At 41.6% G+C, this 19,624-nt stretch overlaps 1 protein-coding gene across 6 annotated transcripts in view; it reads left to right on the top strand.

Annotated features, from left to right (window-relative positions):
• The window catches only part of LOC124412675 (protein Fe65 homolog), a 169,075-nt gene that overhangs the window by 50,666 nt on the left and 98,785 nt on the right, over positions 1 to 19,624 (top strand). For 2 of the 6 annotated variants that reach the window (XM_046892751.1, XM_046892753.1), the window contains exons 1-3: positions 8,424 to 8,742; positions 11,892 to 12,270; positions 14,396 to 14,407. In XM_046892751.1, the coding sequence (XP_046748707.1) occupies positions 11,997 to 12,270; positions 14,396 to 14,407 (286 nt within the window). In that variant the 5' untranslated portion in view covers positions 8,424 to 8,742; positions 11,892 to 11,996. Of the gene's footprint in view, positions 1 to 8,422; positions 8,743 to 8,959; positions 8,978 to 11,891; positions 12,271 to 14,395; positions 14,408 to 19,624 lie in introns of those variants that run through there. The other 4 variants (XM_046892748.1, XM_046892750.1, XM_046892749.1 and 1 more) reach the window with 4 other exon arrangements.

The following is a 19,624-nucleotide window of genomic DNA, read 5'->3' on the forward strand; positions in this document are numbered from 1 at the left end:
CTGCTACCCTTTTCCCCTTCCAAGTAACAAATCGTTTTTCAGAACACGTTCATTGCCGCTGAAGTAAAAAATGCCGCGATCTACATAGTCAGGATGAACAATGAACATGGCGCATATTTTCATGTTATAATTTGAAAAAAAAAAGCAGAAAACTAAGAACATGTGTGTGATGCATGTACTCGTATTCATACTTTGTCTTGTCAATTTTCGTCAAGCCTGCAGCTGTAATAGTCAATTTATTTATTTCTTCTTAACTAGGTTTACAAATATCTCATTTCCATAGAGTATTTTGAACATTTTACATCTCTCGCATCCTCTCAATAGCTTATCTCTAAATTTTCTCCAATAATCGTGAGTGGAGGGCTGCGATTTCAACCGATTCATCGACCGTACATGAAAGTTGTTTTCGCATTCAGCTACGCCATTAAACTTATGTTATCACTTTGTTTTTTACAAACGCTTTCGACGTGCACACACGTTCAACGCCTCTCTTCCAACTCGTGGCATATATACGTCTCCCTGGCCTGTCGAGTTCTCTGCGTGTCATGTTCGCCATCTGCGAGGTTCGCGTCTGTCAGATGGCTTATATTCTTGAACCATGAGTTCAGGATGAGCTGTGCCGTTCTGAATGCTAAACAAAAGCGAAACTGTAACACGTTGTATGAAGTAACGTATTCTGGCGAATCTCGCGTCTTCTCACGGTCTGCACGGGAGGCACCGGAGCTCAAGCAATAACAACTGACGGGAAACGGTAACCTTATCAGAGTCGGAGGTAACCTCGTTTCAAACTCTCCACTCTTCTCTCGTACATGTGGTATGAAATTTCCAATAGCGCTGATAGGGAATTTCCTCACTCTTCGAAATTCCCGCGTAGAAACATTTCACGGATAAATGTATCAACGCCATTTTCTAAGCGCCTGAGGGAACAACCTTCCAGGCAAAGCAGCGAGCGAATCTCTCTTCGAATCAACGCTCTTCGATAATTCAGATTTTCATCGTCCAGCCTAGGCCGCCAAATTTACATTATACGCTTTCTGCGAGCTACGTAAATCACCTATTTTGTCATCAGCGCTGCAAGTATACCCTTCATAGAGAATTAGGCAAATTCCTACCTTCGGGTACTCGTATAGACTGTTTATGCTACTAATAAATTCCATGCTTATACCCACCGACCTCCAGGAAGTTTGCCGAACTTCCGAAATCGATAATTATCATTTGAAGATCCTACAGAGCTGTGGTAATCACTTAATTTTGGCAAAGTTGCTACTCTCGGTTACTCACCGCGTAAGCTGCTTTAATCGAACCATCTTCAATTTCGGAAGTCTGCTAACGTGAAACTCATGCAGCAGTGTAACTCGGTTTTGTCCGCAGTAGCGCGTATCTAGCGTGATATTTTTCTGTCCGGATGTGAAATATTTCCCTGCAGCCAGTGTGCAGCGGGTATAAAACAATATTGTGCCATTGCACCGTTGCATGGCAACATGCGCAGTAAATTTTCTGCTCTCAACGGCATCAATGGTAGATTCTAATACGGCGTTTACGTATAGAATGGATTATATATTGCGACTGAAACGTTGTATTTTATTTGTATAACAAGTCGGAAATGCCGTCCAAAAATTGAACACACGATCAATTGGGATAAGGTAGGAAAATTTATTGTCGCCAATTTCGTTGCCTTTGAACATGGAGAACAGCAAAATACCCTCAGATTTATTTCTTATTCCTGTCATGAATGCCTCGTGCTGAATTTCTAAGACTCGTTAGGACCAACATTGCTTTCAAACTTTTTCCACGCCGAGTGCTTTATTAAAAACTGTTGTGCTTGGGAATTCCTCAACTTTCCAAGCTTGATGCGAATAGTTTGACTGAAAAAAGAGCAGACAGGCAACTCGAGAAAAGAGGTTTGGGAAGTTAAAATATTCTTAACGTTGCTTCACGTCACTCTTTCTAACCTTTTTCAAAGCACTTTACACTTATTATCAACTTTGCCAAGAGGGTTTCCCTCCAACTTTTCCCTACACATATATCGGCATCGATGTATCGAAAACTGAGAGATTCCGGCACGTCACAGGGAAAGTGCTGCTCTATACATATGTGTAGGTGTATACCTATACTCGCACACTTTGGTGTGCCGATGTTTGCGCAGACGAGAGAAGTGATCCGACAATATTTGCTCCCAAGCCCCGAGGGCCGAGGCGAAGACCGCGTCACACGGAGGGCTTTTCTTGTTATTTCGCGCGGGATTGATAATAAACTCGTATTCCAGCTTTCCACGTCACCATCGGATACCGAATCCCGTATCAAACGAGCATTATAAAGTCTACAATTCCGCTCGAGTGATTCATCGAAGCTTAACTCAAGATATTTATCTCGGTTTCCCACGATGAATGGTCTGCTATTCACTGGCGCCAGTTCCTCAAGTTAGTCAGAGACTCGAGGCAGACAGTCTCGTCAGCAGACTTGGAACTCATATAAAAGAATCGCTACTTTCTATCTCTCCGATGCGGGCACGATATCGTTGCAAAAATTGCCTTCAGCCAAATATTGGACCACAGATTGCTTTGTAATATCTAGTTACATACCGCATGTTTCTATGTACATTATTATGTGAAGAGCAATATCACCGACACTCTTCCGTTACCCTCGGGTAACATTGGTAACAATGTGTTGCTATTAGCAGTCGAGTGTATTCCCAAGATTACGCAATGCATCGTGTAATTTCTCAGTATATGTATAATATTCATGCCAGTTAATTGTACACCCGTAGGGTACTAATCTGACCCAAATACGCATGCGCAACGATAATGATAATAATAAGAAAGTTATAACAATATGGTGTAAAATAAGAAATTATATGAAAACTAAATATAACAATGAATATAAACTACGAAAAATGGAATTGAACTGGATTTCATCAATTATTAGATTTCCCATCATTTAATGAGGATTTTCAATTTGGAGTGAACTTTCTTCGGCATTGAATAAAAATTTTCACTGACCGCAGTTCAATTTTTTTTTTTTTTTCTTTTTTCTCACCAATTCCACAGGTGAACGATTAATCGTTCAGTGATCGATTGATTTGCTGATATATTTGTGAGGTAGGTATTCCTAAAGATGTTGAAATTCGAATCAGGGAATCCGATTATACGCCAAGATCGAAATGTTGGAAATAATTTAAAAGGGCTAAAACGTGAATTAAGTTACTGGTTCCCGTTTCGTACGAATACCGTATCCATATCCTTCGTGGATCTTTCGCTGCAGGTGACAGTTCAACCTGAAAGGATTTGCGCGGAGCGCAGCTGCATGAGAAAACTAGAAAAACGTCAGAACCGAAGAGAGAGAGAGAGAGAGACTCGAGTTCCTTTTCACCAGACTCCTTTTCCTTATATACTCCATCCCGAATCGTAAAGCTCGAACCTCGCGAAGCAGTGCGGCATTAAACTCGGCCACCCCTTGCCGCCGGAGTTGGGCTGATTTGATCCTGAATTTCCCTGCTGCAGTGGCATTGTGTAAATGCGACCCACCGGGGGTGGCTGGTGGATAACGGCCGGTGAAGCGTGCTCCAGTTTTCATGTCGGAAGTGGGGGAGGCGGTCGGCGCCTCGACGTCTGCCATCCAACCCCCTGACCGGCACAACGACCGCCCTGATCGTCGCCATAGTTCTATATCTAGAGCTTGCGAGGCGAACGCTTGTAACACATATATTTCATACATAGACACACACGTATACATGTATGTATTTTAGGCTGGTCTTCATTTGGGGGTAGAAAAATTTTTTCTTGGGACCAGCGAGGGAGGGGGGGGGGCAGATCTGTTGCAAATCATTAAAAAAAACTCTGTGCAAAGTTTTAAGTCACTACGTCAACTGGAACGTGTACCTCTTGGCTCCGAAAGTTTAAAATGTAAGATACAAGTAGTTTTTATAACCAGTTATTTCATTTTGTATAACTTTGGTATAAATTATGGGACCGATTTGAAACTTGGCGGAGTTGTTGCTTACAACGATGAAAATAAAAAGCCTGAAAATTTCAAAATTTTATCATTATTTTATAGTATATTTCTTTTTTTATATAAACTTAATAGCATCACTATGATTCGGCTTATATATATATACACATATATATATATATATATATAAGGGAACAATGATTATAAAATTTTGAAATTTTCAGGGATTGTTCTTATCATTATAAGCAATAACTCTGCCAAGTTTCAAATCGGTTCCTTAATCATATAAAAAAAAATAACTGGTTATAAAAACTATTTGTATTTTGTATTAAAAACTTTCAGGGCTCAGTGTTACGTGTTCCAGTTGACGTAGAGGTTCAAAATTTTACACAGATTTTGTTTCAATGATTTGGAACAGATCTGGGAGCGGATCTCTCGATGAAAATTTTTTCAATACCAAGTAAGGACCATCCTAATACATATATATATATATATATATATATATATATATGTGCAGATGCCAGCTTACACCCTTGCGCACAGACCTTCTCTGGATTTAATTTACGCGCAAGGGCTGAAGGGTAGTAAAACTCAGGGTCAGGTTTAGTCCTCAAAAAGGTGTCGACGTATCCCGGCGACCTGCGAGTTTATATCACGCTTTACGAAGCGTCGCGTCACCCGCACCAAGCGACACCCGGATTACGTCTCTGTGCCCGCACGGCTCAGTGTATATAAGGTATTAGACCAAAAATCGTGACCGGAGTATCCCATTTCGGGACTGGTTTCTCTCTCGCAATACCCAGCAGAACCGTCGCGCAGCCGATTACCTGACGCGGTCGATACCGATATACAAATACGAAGGTATATATGTATGTTACATATATATTCATATCTGCAAATGATACCTCGTCCGCATCATCATCCTCTGAAATTATGGTAAAAGCTTTTTTGTCCATTTATTTCCATACCTACCTGTCCAGCAAAAGGTGGAGAGAAGAAAAAATAAACTACTCTAAACTCAGTTTAGCGCTAACGACAAGGCTGCGGCTGTAACGACCAGCTCTTAATGACGACGCTCTCGTTTCACTACTCAAATATTACTCGGCCATGCAATGACTAAATTTTTTTTTCCTCAGACGGTTTCCTCTCGCTTTCAAACTCGACACTTATTTTGAAATCTGTTTCATCCAGAGAATTTTATACAAATATACCTTCCAAACGCGATTCGAGCAACGAATTCGTTCAACGGACAGTCAGGTTTATCGGAATTCTCGTTCTACGAATACCTGTAATCTGTTTCGTCAAATAGGTGTACAGTTCAAGGCACGATAGAGTGGATAAATTTTCGGACTATTCGTTGACCCTGTTTTAAAACAAATAACCGTACATTTTCCTGTGATGTTCAAAAATTACGACGCATTATAGGTACTGCAGGAAGTGTAATGAGTTCTAGTTTGAAACGGATGTGACCCATTACTGAATTGTAGGTGGTAATTCTGAACAACCAGAGACCGGTTTGTTCGAATGGAAATAAACATCCAGGTTGAATAATTTTCTTTCACTCTCGTCGAATACTTACCAAGCGTGAAATGTTTATTCTGAATTACGTTTACTTTCTTAGCGCGGTTTTCAGCGCAAATAGGAAAAAGAAGGTGAAGAAAATCAAAGATAAAGAATTGTTCTTGTAATTTGTGAGGTATTTTTCCAGACAACAAAACGATTTCAATCCTCCCTAAAGGTGAAACCCCATAGAACTTATTCTTTGTGCATTTGATTCAATCTTCTCTATCGAATTAGTCAGAAGTTAGTACTCACGGATGAGTAAACATTGAAACCCGCCATCACAGAGGAGGGGATATTGAATTAAGTCTCATTACTCTCCCCATAAAACGTCGAAGAGCAGTGTGGCAAAGCGCCGTGACAACCACTCTCGGAGAATTTCATTTGGCTGCGGGATATTCATAGAGCGCACTGTTAATTCAGAGAATAATACGAGAGAAAGAGAAAGAATGAAAAAAAGAAATGGCGAATGAATTTGAAGAATGAGGTCATGGATATTAGGAGGAAAAATTGTTTATCAAAAATGTAAAAAAATAGGATAGTTTCGTCGATAAGGTGTATCCCGTGTCGCCCATGCGTGGCCGGGGTGACGAATGCCCTGCATTCTCCGGGTGTATAAAGTTAAGGTTGAAGAGACTCGGCGTACCTCCGCATCGTCAATGGGAAATGTAGTGTGGCGTCGATGGAAGAATGGGTCGATATACGATAATGGGAAAGGCAGAGCACGACATTACTGATATAGGAAATGCTTTCGGGTTAGATTGAATTGGTATTTAGAGGACTGAGGGTGCCGTTCGATGGAGGGTTAAACGCGACTTGGGTATAAGGTTTAATATACCTGCATAGCGATCCCGGATCCTGGTTGTACCTATATATATATATATATATATATATATATATATATAACAACGTCGAGAATATATCCGGGTTGCGTTGCGAACGCGGCATGGAAGACGCAGAATTACGCGGTGAAGCATTTCGCGGATGCTGGGGGGGAGGAAGAGATTGATTAACTTGATGTGACAATGTTTTAACGCTAATGTGGGTTACGTTGGGATGCCGGTGGTTTCTCCCCCGGGATGACGACCCGCCAAGGTTATTTGTTGCCATTTACTTTGCTGGAAGGTCATCCGAGTGCGAGCGGGATAAACCATCTTTCGACCATGGAAGTTCCACTTCGGTCGTACCTTATACTCGCTGTTCATTTTGCGGAGCCCCATCGCGTGCAACTTTATCTTTTGGCCAAGTTTAACGATTAGTTTTTTCACCATCTTTCTATCCCTCTGTATCTCTAGGCATCTCCCCGCAAAACAGCGAAGACCCTTCCGGTGTGTCCTTCTTTGTCCTTTCTCAGGTATTCGCGTATCTTTACCTTAAGGCAGTTCTTTACCGAGTCGAAACCCGAATCTTGAACCGAGATCGAGAAAACGCTGCACAGAAATACTTGTAGACAAATTTCTTTCTCAGTAAAAACACGATTGTTTGTTAAATCATCGTGGTTGTATTTTCGATTTGTATGTGTATAATAAACATATTATTTACAGAGCATATACCTATGTATATTGTATGTATAGATAATGTTTGAAAAATATCCAATTTTTCATCCAAACTCATACTCATGCACGTGATCATCCAGGTTATTTAATCATTGAAAAAAATCGTCTAAACTGTACGAATGAAAAAAATTACTGCTATCACGAGTGTGACGAGTGATGCAATCTCAAACAAATGTTCGAATTCAAGCGCTGGCTTTCAGGAATTGGGGAAATTATTGAATTTTCTATTTTCTTCCAATTATACTAAAAAAGGTGAATAACCAAGACTTAGGTTATTTTTAAATTGCGAAACACATATCAGAGAATAAATTCAATCTCAGTATTTTGCGTCGTAAGACCAATTTTCTAACCCTCTGTTTTCGCTATATGACGCCGTCAAAAAACATGGCCACTTTCCCATATTAGGCTTATGCTAGGGTGGCTATTGCAGGAAGATGAGAAAATTTCACGTGAAGAATGTCAAAACCTTGGTAATGAAAATAAAAAGAAAAAGAGGCAAAATTGAAAAAAGTATCTAATACGGTAAAAAAATATTATGCTTCGTTGGTTTAGTGGATAAAAGGCCACAGAAATTCTGAGGCATATCACAGCCTGCCCTTTTATTCTACATAATTTCATTCATACAGGCGTAATTGACACGCGATGAACAACTCGGGACTGATCAAGCGTCAATTTGCAGCAATTAAAAGTAGCATGGTTAAATGAATTTCAATCGTCCTTACGCGAAAGGTGACTCTCTTTATTTGACGAAAAAAAAAAAAAAAATACAAAAACATTCAAAGAAGTAAAACCTGGAAATGTACATGTTTCGTGAAGAAAAGGTCCCAACGCGTCGAGGGATCCAAGACCTTGGAGACAATAAAAATAAGTTGACCACTCAAATGGGTCAAACGGCTGCGTCGACTTCCGGAGTCGGTCGAGCCGCGCAGCGGCTGCGACGGTGGCGTCGTTTTAACGCACTATACCCAACGGTGCCTACACGAAAGTACCGGACTTACCTGCCGTGCCCTGGGAGAAGGAGGAGGAGGAGGAGGGGAATCGCCACCCTTTTCTCGGCTCCTCAGGTATTCTTTCGTCGCAGAGGTTCTAATAGGGTAACGGGATTGGCTACCGCCAGTCGAATTTATTAATATTCCAAACCAGTCGCGAGCCTCTCTTCTGACATCATCTCTCGCCGAGACACGCACCCACGATCCCAGCTGCCGGGAGATCGTCTTTCTAGCCAAGCCCCGATTCGCTGGTGCCAGGAGAATCCTCGGTAGGTCGTTGGTCGCCGCTGATGCCACGAGCAGCAATCCAGCGTGTTTAGGTCGGCTCAGTACCGCCTCATTGCTAGTGCCGATCCAACGTTTTCGTTAAGAGTTCCGGTCGAAACAGCGCTGACGATCTCTGGTTATTTCGCAAATGTTATCCAGTACGGTTTAAAAGTTACCCCGAATTCCCAACGTCTCTTGTTGGATCATAAACCGAAGGATGTTTCGTACAACACGTGACTTCCAACGCTTACGATCAGTTAGGTATGCAGAAGTGAGAGTCCTGTCATTTGTTGTGTGCGACTAGACGCTGCTTTTGTGCCACTTTGGTCAATCGGTTACCTCGCGTTATCCGCACCATCGATTACCGATTACCGATTACCTCACCATGGAATTTTACTTAATCACAAATTGATCGTGTCGATGTGAGTATCAGTCAAGTGTCAGATTTATTCGAGGCGCTGCGGCAGGCCGGTTAAGCCTTCTTTAGAATAGGAGTGTCTTCATTTTTTCATCTCGGCTTTGCGTTTAGTTTGATATCGTCGGTTTTCAGCAGTGCGGTATCCTTTCTTAGTGACTGCGCCATGCGCTAATCCGATCGAGAGGGACGTGACGTTTGTACAAAGAGAAATTCTATAGTCGAGGTCGAACGAACTCGAGGTCGGTATATGCGATCGAAATTCACCACTGCGATACTCTAATTAGGTTGATCGTAATTTAGTGCTCGGTAACGGTGCTGGTTTGTTAACTTGAATATAAATTCAAGTGCGTGTTGTTGTTGTTGTTGTTGTTGTTGTTGTTTTCGCGGTGAAACAGAACAGCACCGTCCAATACCACTTGGAGTAATTTCTGTGTAACACAGAAACCGAACTAATGGAATCAAAATTAACAAGCGTGGTCGAGAGTCAAAACCCATAACACTAAACTTCCGAGTGAAAACGTACGATCGTGGTTGAATCTACGCGATTAAGTAGAACTCTGAATTACTGACCAAACCTTCTAAAACGCTACTAAAGTCTGGAGAGAGAGAGAGAGAGAGGACGGATTGTTCTCTCGGATAAAACTAATAAATCGTCAACTTTACCCAGTTCACCGCAGCTCTGGGATTCAAAGCCCATGCATGCTCAGCGTGTGTTAAACACCATACAGTTCACTCGCTGCCTCGCATTCCTCAACTATCAGCAACGGGCGGAGACTCTGTACCGTTATCAACGTGCCCGGTACCACTTAAAGCAGAGTATTCAAATCTCTACACGCGGTGATTCCGCGTTATTCTTCAACATGTGTGGCCCGCGAATCATCATGCAATGATCTCCTGCACACGTTTTTCATCATCACAATTTGCAATAAACACCGTTCGCTGTGAACTGCAGTTGTTTCAATAGTTTTGGCTCATTGCTGTAACGAATCATGATATTATTAAAGAATTTAGAATGAAATTCCTCTTATACCGTGACTTGGCGTTTTGCCAAAATTCTGAATATAAACGGGAATGAGGTAATTGAAAGTGAAATAGAACCGTTCAAGAAATCATCTAAGAATCACAAAAATCCGCTGAACCCATCAAGATTAAACTGCATTGTTCAGAAAATAGACTGCAAGCAGGTAATCAACAGAGACTGAGAAATCCTTTTTTGTCAAAATTCTGAACGATGAGAAGACAACCATACTTCTCAAGTTGCAGTAAGCAACAATCGTGCAATTAGTTCGAACACTGTTCAACAGGCCTGCTTTTACTTCAGCCGTTCGATGTCACGTTTCCGTAAATACTGATAAATACGAACTTCTTCATCGTACGGAGAAACGGGTCACGTTTACTTTCCGTCCCGTTGCTGAATGGAATGGATACGCAATGCTGACTATAGTCCTATACATAGATCGTCTTGTGCCACGGTGACTTAACAAGTCAGTAAAAGCAGGAGGCAGCCAGACAACGTTGAGTCAGCATCAGCTCGCTACTCTGGTGAACGTTGACAGAGCGGCGCCACGGAGGTGCTGTTACCGTCTGCCATTTGACCTTGACCTTACGTTAAACGTGACACTCGACCCCTCCACTCCATTGGGTACAGTTTTGATACTGTGGTGGTTTTTTTCCTCGGTTGAACAGTCACGGCAACTCGACACCCTGGAGTGTCCATATCCGTTCGTCACGCGACCCTCGAATCCCGATAAACACTTGAATCCTATCTGCCAATTAATTTATCTCGGTATCGGGGATGCTTTCGTCATTTTAGATCTGATGAGTAGGTGAATGAAGTAAATTAGGAGAAATTTCAGTGAATACAATATTACTGGTGTAATTCATTCCGAGATTATAGCTATAGATGGAGAAAATACGGTTCGCGATGAACATCGATTTTTTATTGAAACACCACCGAACTGATTGTGAGAACTGTACATTGTGATATTCTTTGCTTTTATGGTGATAAAATGTTCTCACGATGATGGTTTGAATAGCCTCGACGGTTATTATGCTGCTGGATATAATAATGATTGTGTAATTTACATTTATGTACCGTCTTTAACAGACTTCCTTGTTCAATAATAGTACAAAATCTATAAATGATATGATATTAACCCAGAATTTTAACGAAGTTGCGATCTAATTAATAGCCTACTTAGGAATACGTTTATCGTTGTGAAATGAGCGAAGTACGGTTTTTGCATAATTGTGCCACACTTTGAGATCTTGCCAAATTTGAATTGTTCAAGGTGACTATGCGAGGTTAACTACTTTTCTCAAAATATGAATATTCATTCGTGGATTTATTGCATGAATTTTTTCACGCCCGAGATAACCGGTTTATAGCTTTTTTCACACGACTTCAATATTGATTAATTAATTGATGAATCGATACATAGTATTCCATTATACCTAATATTTTCTACTTTTAAGGGGAAACGTCAGTGAAATACTACTATATTTTGATTTATTCGAAATTTAAACTCATTATCAATTTTCATAAAGAAATTCGTTTTCACCCAACTTCAATCATTTCCATACGTATCCAGATATTATTTAAAATAACGTTAAAAATTTGTGTTTTGTAAAATAGCTCAGGGAAACTGGGCGTGGACCACTAGTTTTGTAAAGCTTTAGTATGAGTTCAAATTTCAAGCAAATCGAATAATCGTAGAGTTTCACTGACGTGTCCTCTTAATCTACTAAAACGTTATTTCACTTATTATTCAGCCTTATGGCTTCTGACCTCAAATACCAAACTTGTCCATAGTTCAAAAATACTCTAATAATATCTAGTCCAAAAACGGATTTCGGTGACTGGTATGTTCTACGTTGAATTAATTAAAAAACTGATAGCCTGAACGACAGTCGGATTCGTCGAAAATCAACGTTCATCTTATAAGTGATGGGAGCAATGTTCTTTGAAGCAGATGTTTCAAGTTGTCAAGTTCCATGTTTTAAATTAAGTTCACCCGATTGCCGTTCAGAAAATAACGCTGTGACGTAATGGGTATCCGTTACTAACAGCTGCGTATATGTCGTCCAAAAACAAAGCGCCACACCAAGCCATGTCGCGCTTCTTAGTTTCATGGTGGTTTTCCTTCCTTTCAGGTTCTCGTCCTGGAGCAGGAAGTGACCTAGTCTCATCGTCAGAGACAATTACTAGCCCGGGCGCCAGTGTAAGGTCAGCGGTGGTGCCGGAGTGATATTCTACATATGTTGTTGTGCGGAGAACTCCTGAGCGGCAGTTTTGTGACAGCGGGTGCGGCTTCGGTCGGCCCCACAGGACGCGGGCTCTGGCTACCCGGTTGTTTGCGTGCAACCAGCCCCAGACTCATATCTCCTTACCTGCCCCTCCTTGCCGAGCTCCTTGCCACCAGCTACTACACCATGGCTCTCACCCAGGCCCAACAGAACAACCTCGACAATCACCCTTCCGCCGACAACCTGGACCTCGATGGCCACGACATAGACGAGGACGTCTTTCTCGGTGAGTTTTCAATCCATTCGTCTGACCAATTCTCTTAATACAGTTGACCAACTCCAGAGCGCGCGCAATGTTCCGAAAGTGGCGAATGGTCTAATGACCTGAGCCTAACTGTCTGTAATTTATCCCGTCAACTTCCGGGTCACGGCCGATGTCCAAGAGCCACGAGAGTTCCTCGACTCGTTTCGATCCGAACGACGAACTATCAGCACGCTCCGTTTACCTCGAGCTGCACCAGCGAAATCAGAGACCGTAAGATGAAAACGGCACCCTTCTTCCGCAGGGTGGGAAACTTGGTATGTTTCGATATATTTTCCCCGCAGCTCTTGTAACAGATAGAGAGATTTCTCGTGAAAAGGCAGACGTAGCGAAAAATATCCTGATCCTTGAAGGACGAAGGGGAAAACGACTGTTCAGCTCGGGTATTACACAGCGGTCCTCGGAGTTCGAACAGAGTTACAGATCTGCATGAGGTGTTCTTTGAAGCGTTTAACAACAGGCTGCGTAAACACTTGCCTAGAACTCGAAGCGTATCCACCACCAATCTCTACAATCCACGGTTATAATAAACTGATTTCACTTGAAATCAAAGCCTCTCGGCTTTCCCGCGTAGAGTACGCCGATTAACTCGAGGTCTCTTGTAATTTTCAATGTAGAATACTTACGTTATGCGTACGAATCTTCATCACATTTCGGATCCACTATTTGCTTATATAAAAATTGAGATTAGAATACGGATTCGTTGTATTTGGATTTATATCAGTAGGTGTTGATACCGTATGTGTAGGGTATGAACCAAGCCTTAGCCATTGTCCAAAGGCAGCACGGAGTATATACAGGGTACATGATGGCGTTGAGAAATAATGGTCAACGCTTGCGATCTTTACCGCTGTTTATCAAGGTTTACTCTCCCTCCGCAGGCCAATTTCGTGGCAAATACAACATGTTGTATGTCATAGCAAACCCTGATACCATTCGGTTGGGCAGATATTGTCTTTCGGTGCAGCAAGGAAAAGTGGTAAACAACACGTAAGATACTGATGTCGTGATTACAAATTTTTCCGCGATTTCGAAACCTATTACTGAAATACTGGAAAAAGATTTAAACAATCCTGCTTCCGCCTTAACGTTACGTAGCCAAACATAATCCAAGTAAAAGAATCTTTTTGTACTTGTAATTGGTATTTCAATCGCGTACCAAAGGCGATTCAATTTATGCGAGGAAATCTGCGACTGCGAACCCGCTTGTCGAAATTATACATGCAGTTATACGACCGCTTTCATAACTTTATTCTTCTTCTTTTCGGTTTTCAAATACAATTTTGTACGCATTTAATTTCATTAAAATACCTACCTAACTGACGGAATTAAAATACCCTGCAACGTGGGCTTTACCTACCACCCCCCCCCCCCCCCATCGTCAACCACTCAGGTTTAATCTTCTTACACATCTTTCAATCATCAAGCACTCTCTTTCTCTCGCTATCTCTTTCTATACCTATCTCCGTATTTCGCAACTCGTGCTTTAATTAAATTCCTCCGCAATTAGATGCAGGAATCGCAATTTTAGTTCCACACGTTTCTTATCGTCTTGCATACGTGTATACTATTCACAGTACGTTCCGGATATTACGATCTGTGAAATCAAACAGAATAGATGAAAAATATCCAAACTTACGTTTATTATGCCGTTTTCAGTATGTTTTCGATTAAAACCTCTCACACACTAAAACTACAATTGATCTCGAAACTTGGCATAGTTTTTATACACTTTGTGGCTGACAAGAAAAGATCCGATACCATAGAACAAATATCGATAATATTTGCTTCAATAATTTGTGATTGAAAAAAGAGAAACATTAGATACGGCAAGTTTTGTTTCTCAAACGATATTGAGTTCTAATTTTTACCCACAAAATCGATCCATCGATTAAATTTGCTGCTATCAACGGTTTGGACAGTTTATCTGAAAAAACTTCGTTGAATGTACGTGAGCAAAAACCAATTATATAAACTCATGAATGTCAATTAGTTTGTCTTCGTCTGATCATAGAATATATACGTAATCATTACACACTCACATGTACATTTGACATATAACAGTAATTTCTTTATTTTTATTTTTCAGCACAGAAACTAGGTACGTACACGACATACCATTAATTCATCTCAATTACTAATATTACATATAAATTGCGATAGGGACGAGCCAATTGCTCGAGGCATTCGCCATTAACCGCATCACATAACTCATCAACCATACATCCACACATACTTTCATGAATGCCTACATAATGTGTTAATAGTCATAATGGTAATAATAATCGTAATTATCGTAATCAAAATAAGCGTATACCGGCGCTTCATTCCAATGCATGCAATGTGATTATCATAACAAGTAGGTATGTTGGGGGAACGGGGACAAAATTATCATCTCGCGATTTGAGCCCATCATTGTATGCATGCGTTGCCATCGATGTGAACAATTCATATCGGTGAAACAAAGCAATTATGCGTCTGACAGATGCCAAGCAACAGATTTTATTTAAATCGAACGCTGCGAATATAATGCTATTATTTTATTTCTACTTTTATATGCAATTGATACACTTTTTCCCGAATCAATTGTAGCCTTGATAGCATCGACGAAAAAGTCGCAAAAAAAAAACAAATTTTAGCTAAAGCGTCATAAAAGTCATGCTCAACGTCGTCGGATGTTTTAAATAATTATTCTATGTATTACAGTTTATTTTCTTTCAGGGGGTTACTTTATCCGGTATCTTGTATGTAAGGTATACGCGTTCGCCAACCTTTGGCTGAAGTTCCGATCCGATATGTCGCACTTCGGCAACAAAGATGACACAATTAAAAAATCGGCATTTTTGAGATCCTTCAAAATTTTGAAGGTTTTAATATTTCTTCTTTTGCTCGTACTGAAAAACGCCGATTTTTAAATTGTGTCACCTTTGTCGCCGGAGTGCGGATGTGGCTGGTCACTTTTACCTGGCCGTTGAAATTAAGAAATGGAGAGAGAATAATATTACCTGTGAAAAAAAAAAAAATAATAAATAAAGATGTAGAGGGAGGGACGGAGAATGAACGCGGAACTATCCTAGTCTTGTGTTCAATATCGTATCTCGTGTATAACGTGAGGTTTTAGAGAGAGGAGAAGAAGTAAAAGAGGAAGAAAAAAAACATACACACACAGCAAAAACCTCGAGGTTTGTCCTTTTCTAAAAATCAATAAAACCTTATTTCGAGGCTAACCCCCGTGTATATCGCTTAGATAAACCAGTGAAAGGAATTGTATCCTTTCAAGAATCCAGAATCCCCTATTCAACCTCCACTCTGACCCCTCGCCATCATCTCCTGGTTCCAGATCAGAGCCACAAAGTCAGCCCGCGTCCTTCTTGCAGACTCAAATTCTCTTCTGCGGTCAAAAAACGCGAGGTATCCTTTTTTTATCTGCCGTTCGGCAGATCAACTGATCCTCCAACCCCCGTTTCCATATCCTTTCCGATATCAGGAACTCCACCACTGTGCAGACAAGGAATTCGCGTAAATTTTATAAATTGATCTCCAATGAACTAGTCTTGGTCTGATTTGAATTTTGTTTTTTCAATCTCTATTTTCTCGAACTCGCTGAGAAATTACAGCACGTGTATAAATATGAAAGAAACTTTTCATTACACATACACATGAGATTTGCTTATGTAATTTTTCGCAAAAAGTGCGATGCACATGATATAACAAAGCTGTACTGACGTCATCACGCTGAAGCACTGTTTTTGACAGAAGCGCCGTCGAGTCTTTGCAGTCTTGAAGTATCTGCGTTAGAACTTCGCGAAGCGCCTACCAGAACTTGAAAAACACTTGAGAAACTTCAATGCACTGAGAATAGTAATTTATTGAAATTGGTTTAATAGCAGCCCGTGGAAAGTAAGTTATTCCAAACAGCCGTCGATTCCTGATCCATTATTCATATGGCAGGGAAGTGTCGTGTTGTGAAAATATTATCTTCACAGGCCTTCTTTGTACAAGGGATGCAGTACGCGGTTAATGCAGCAACCTATTTCCCCGGCATATTTCATCGCCGTATCCAGTTTTGATTTTGAGGGTGATTCATTCCTCGCGGTATAATATAATCGCACAATTTTTCCATCTCATTCCTCTAGTCGCAGATCCTCTCCGTCGGTCAGGTTTAGCCACCGGGTTCGGGTAACCGGGTAAAGTGGTTTAAACTTCAGAGCTACTTGGAGCCACTTGGCACTTTGCATCGTCAGTTCCAAAGTGTGAAGTTGGATTTCACCTCTTGAAACACGATCCCGTAGAATTCAAACGGAAAAACATTTAGAAAATAAGAACGTGGGATTGCCAACTACGAAATAGATTATGGGAAATCGATGTGAACGTTGCAGTGGCGTCAAACCTTTTTCGTAATTCAGTGCAACACTAGTGCCAAATTCAAAATATTGCTAAACTTGGCTATAACCCTACATGTGATGTAAAGGGAAAAGGGAATTTAAGGCGCGAAAGTGAACCGCAGATAACTTTCCGTGCAACTTGTATAATATAATGCGTTCTTCGGGGACACGATGCGAACTAGATAATCTACGAAAGCGCGATAGTACTCTCGTGCCTATGTGCTTCCCTATTTCTCGAGGGATCATCGATGCATAGATATTCATCGAGCGGTGAAATATCGGATTACTTTTCCATCGGCACCTTCATCCCATGTGACTTGATCAGAAGACCGCTTCCTAAAACCTCTTCGATTTTCTTTTTCTTATTCAAAGCTGGTGTGACTCCCTGCTTAATCCACTCGCCACCACTCGAATACCGATGTGCATACTTCTTTTTCGCGGAATGGTTTATAAGCTCGTAAGCGATTCCGTTGTACACGTAAATTCAAGGTCCTTTCAAATGCCTGCGAAAAGACGTAGTCTGATATATAATATTGACGAGTAGCCGGAAAAATATTATTTTCGCGAATAATGTATAGGCTGGAATGGTGCTGGCATCCTCAAGTAATCGTCCGTACGCGTCTGTACGATTGTCAAGAACGTGGTTTACGGTGCGTATTATCTCCCGTTTTCCGTGCCAGTTTCATCCGTTGTACATCTCCCTTTCGGTGTGCCTTTGCCATCCCCGAGAAGCACTCCTCGAGCCACCCCCGAACCAAAGCCTGGTAGATCCGAGATTACAAGCAGATGTTTGCCAAATAAACGAGTAAACCGGTATTATCTGTCCCATTCGATCTGCTCGCTTGGATGAATAAATCCTCCGGGCTACTTTGTACTATTTTATATTTGGTAATGGGGAAATACGAGAGGATTTTTCCTGTTGCCTGAAACGAAACTACTATACACCCGGCAACAAGGACGACGATGACGCTGTGTTTTTAGCCGTTTCACCGTTATTGTCAGCCATCGATTGTCTACGCTGCTGCTTATAGCTACAGACCTCGCTTTCCATCGCCACCATGAAAGCTGATGTGAATTTTAAACATTCAGGAATTACAGCCGAGAGGCAAACGTGGCTCAGGACTTTGTTTGCTTCACGCGATGAAGATGCTTAACCTATGGGACAAAACTTTGGCATAAAGTTTGGAATATTCCTAGTACTAGTACTTAACGAGCCATTCTTGAATCGATAAAATTGAATGACAAACATATTTAGAGACTAGTGGAAAGTGTTGAAGCCTCACCTCATGCTTTTGGAGCGACAATTTTACCGACATTATCACAAACAGGCACAATACTCGGTTTAAGAATCTGATTACTCTCAGATTCCGTGAGTCGAGATTCTTGTTTTTTCGCTTATTTTACTCTCAAATCATCCTGGGTGAATAGAGCCATCTGAAAATTGGCCAGGATTCCTTTGTTACAACGAAGACAAAGTAGTTCTTTCCGCATTTGGCAAACCACGGTCTCATCATCCCCCCCCCCCCCCCCCTCTCTCTCTCTTTCTCTGTCTATTCCTCCACTCGAAGCAGCCTTCCTGTCTCTCTCTTTCTTTCTCTCTTTTGACTGTCTCTTCTTCTTTCATTTCTCATCCCTCATCTCTCCTCCCTTCTGTCGGCTCCACAGTATCCCTCAGCTTTTAGCCACTCCACTCAGCTACATTTGGCATCCAGTCGTTTGTCGCTTCACAGTGACTTCACTTTGTCTGCCTTCGTAAGCTCTCGTCTGTTCGGGCTATCATTGCGATGCACACGTTTCCCGTCGATCTCTCCATGCTGACAGGTACCGACGTTCTTTTTTCCTCCCTAATCACTTCCGCCAACGGTTATCCACCCCATTCTCATGGTATCTCGTGAAACGATGCTGTTCGCACTGCAACTCTGCAATTATTAATAATACGGCGTGTATTTCTGAGCCACACAAGTTGAAACAATATATCAAACCAAAGAATGAGGCAATTTATGGCTGAATAATGTCAACAATTTGCAATTATCGGTTGATTCCCCTGACCGGAGATCTGGGTGTAGAGTCGCAGCGCGGCGGTAAGAGCTAGTGAAATGCAAATGTCCTTTCGCGGTGCTGCGAACCTGAGTAAAATCTAAGATCGCTGGGGGGTATGCGAGGCGAGAAGAGCATCGAGAACACGTACGTGGCGCAGGGTGGTGAAGGACGAGGGAACTACCAAGCAATACTCGATGCAAATTGCACTCGTTGAACTTGTGCAACCCTCACGTGTCATTGGTGGGAGTTTTTTTTCGTGTAAAATTGTAATCAACCTATAAACTAAACTTCGAGATTGCGTAAAACGGCAGCAGTTTGCTGCACGGTGTTAGATTTCATGGAGACGCGTGTAATGCATGATTTAAAAAATTCATAAAATGAGTAAGGCGGAGATCGTGTTGACCCCCCCCCCCCCCCCAAAAAAAAAAGAAAAAAGAAAACTTCGAGGTAACCCTCTTGTTTACGGCCTGCCTACGTCTTTGCTGAGCGGTTACTTTACAACGCGCTCCTGATCGGAATACAATCAGCCCTAGTCAGGGGGGAGAGGAAAGCCTGGGTGCCACCCTCCGGTGTTCCTTCTTCGAGTGACATAAGGGAGGCTCGTGCCTGGAACAGAAAATACTGCCCATACGCCGCGAGCTGTGTGAGACTTTTTCGAAATTGTTGCGAGAATATAAGACGCCTGCAGAGACGTATAAGTTTAGCAACCAACAGGCGCGTGATAGAAATTCGAAATTTCAAGTGGCGACAGGCCGCGATTGATTGACAGTTCGCCTCAAACCAGACACCCATGTCCGGGGACAGTCGAGCTTTGTACAATGGATTTGAAAAGTTTTTTCTTAATGTTAACATTGGTTTTTGAAACACCATTTCCAAGTTCTTCGCGAAGAAGC

Source organism: Diprion similis, chromosome 11 (assembly GCF_021155765.1).
Source record: "Diprion similis isolate iyDipSimi1 chromosome 11, iyDipSimi1.1, whole genome shotgun sequence".
NCBI classification, from domain to species: Eukaryota; Metazoa; Arthropoda; class Insecta; order Hymenoptera; family Diprionidae; genus Diprion; species Diprion similis.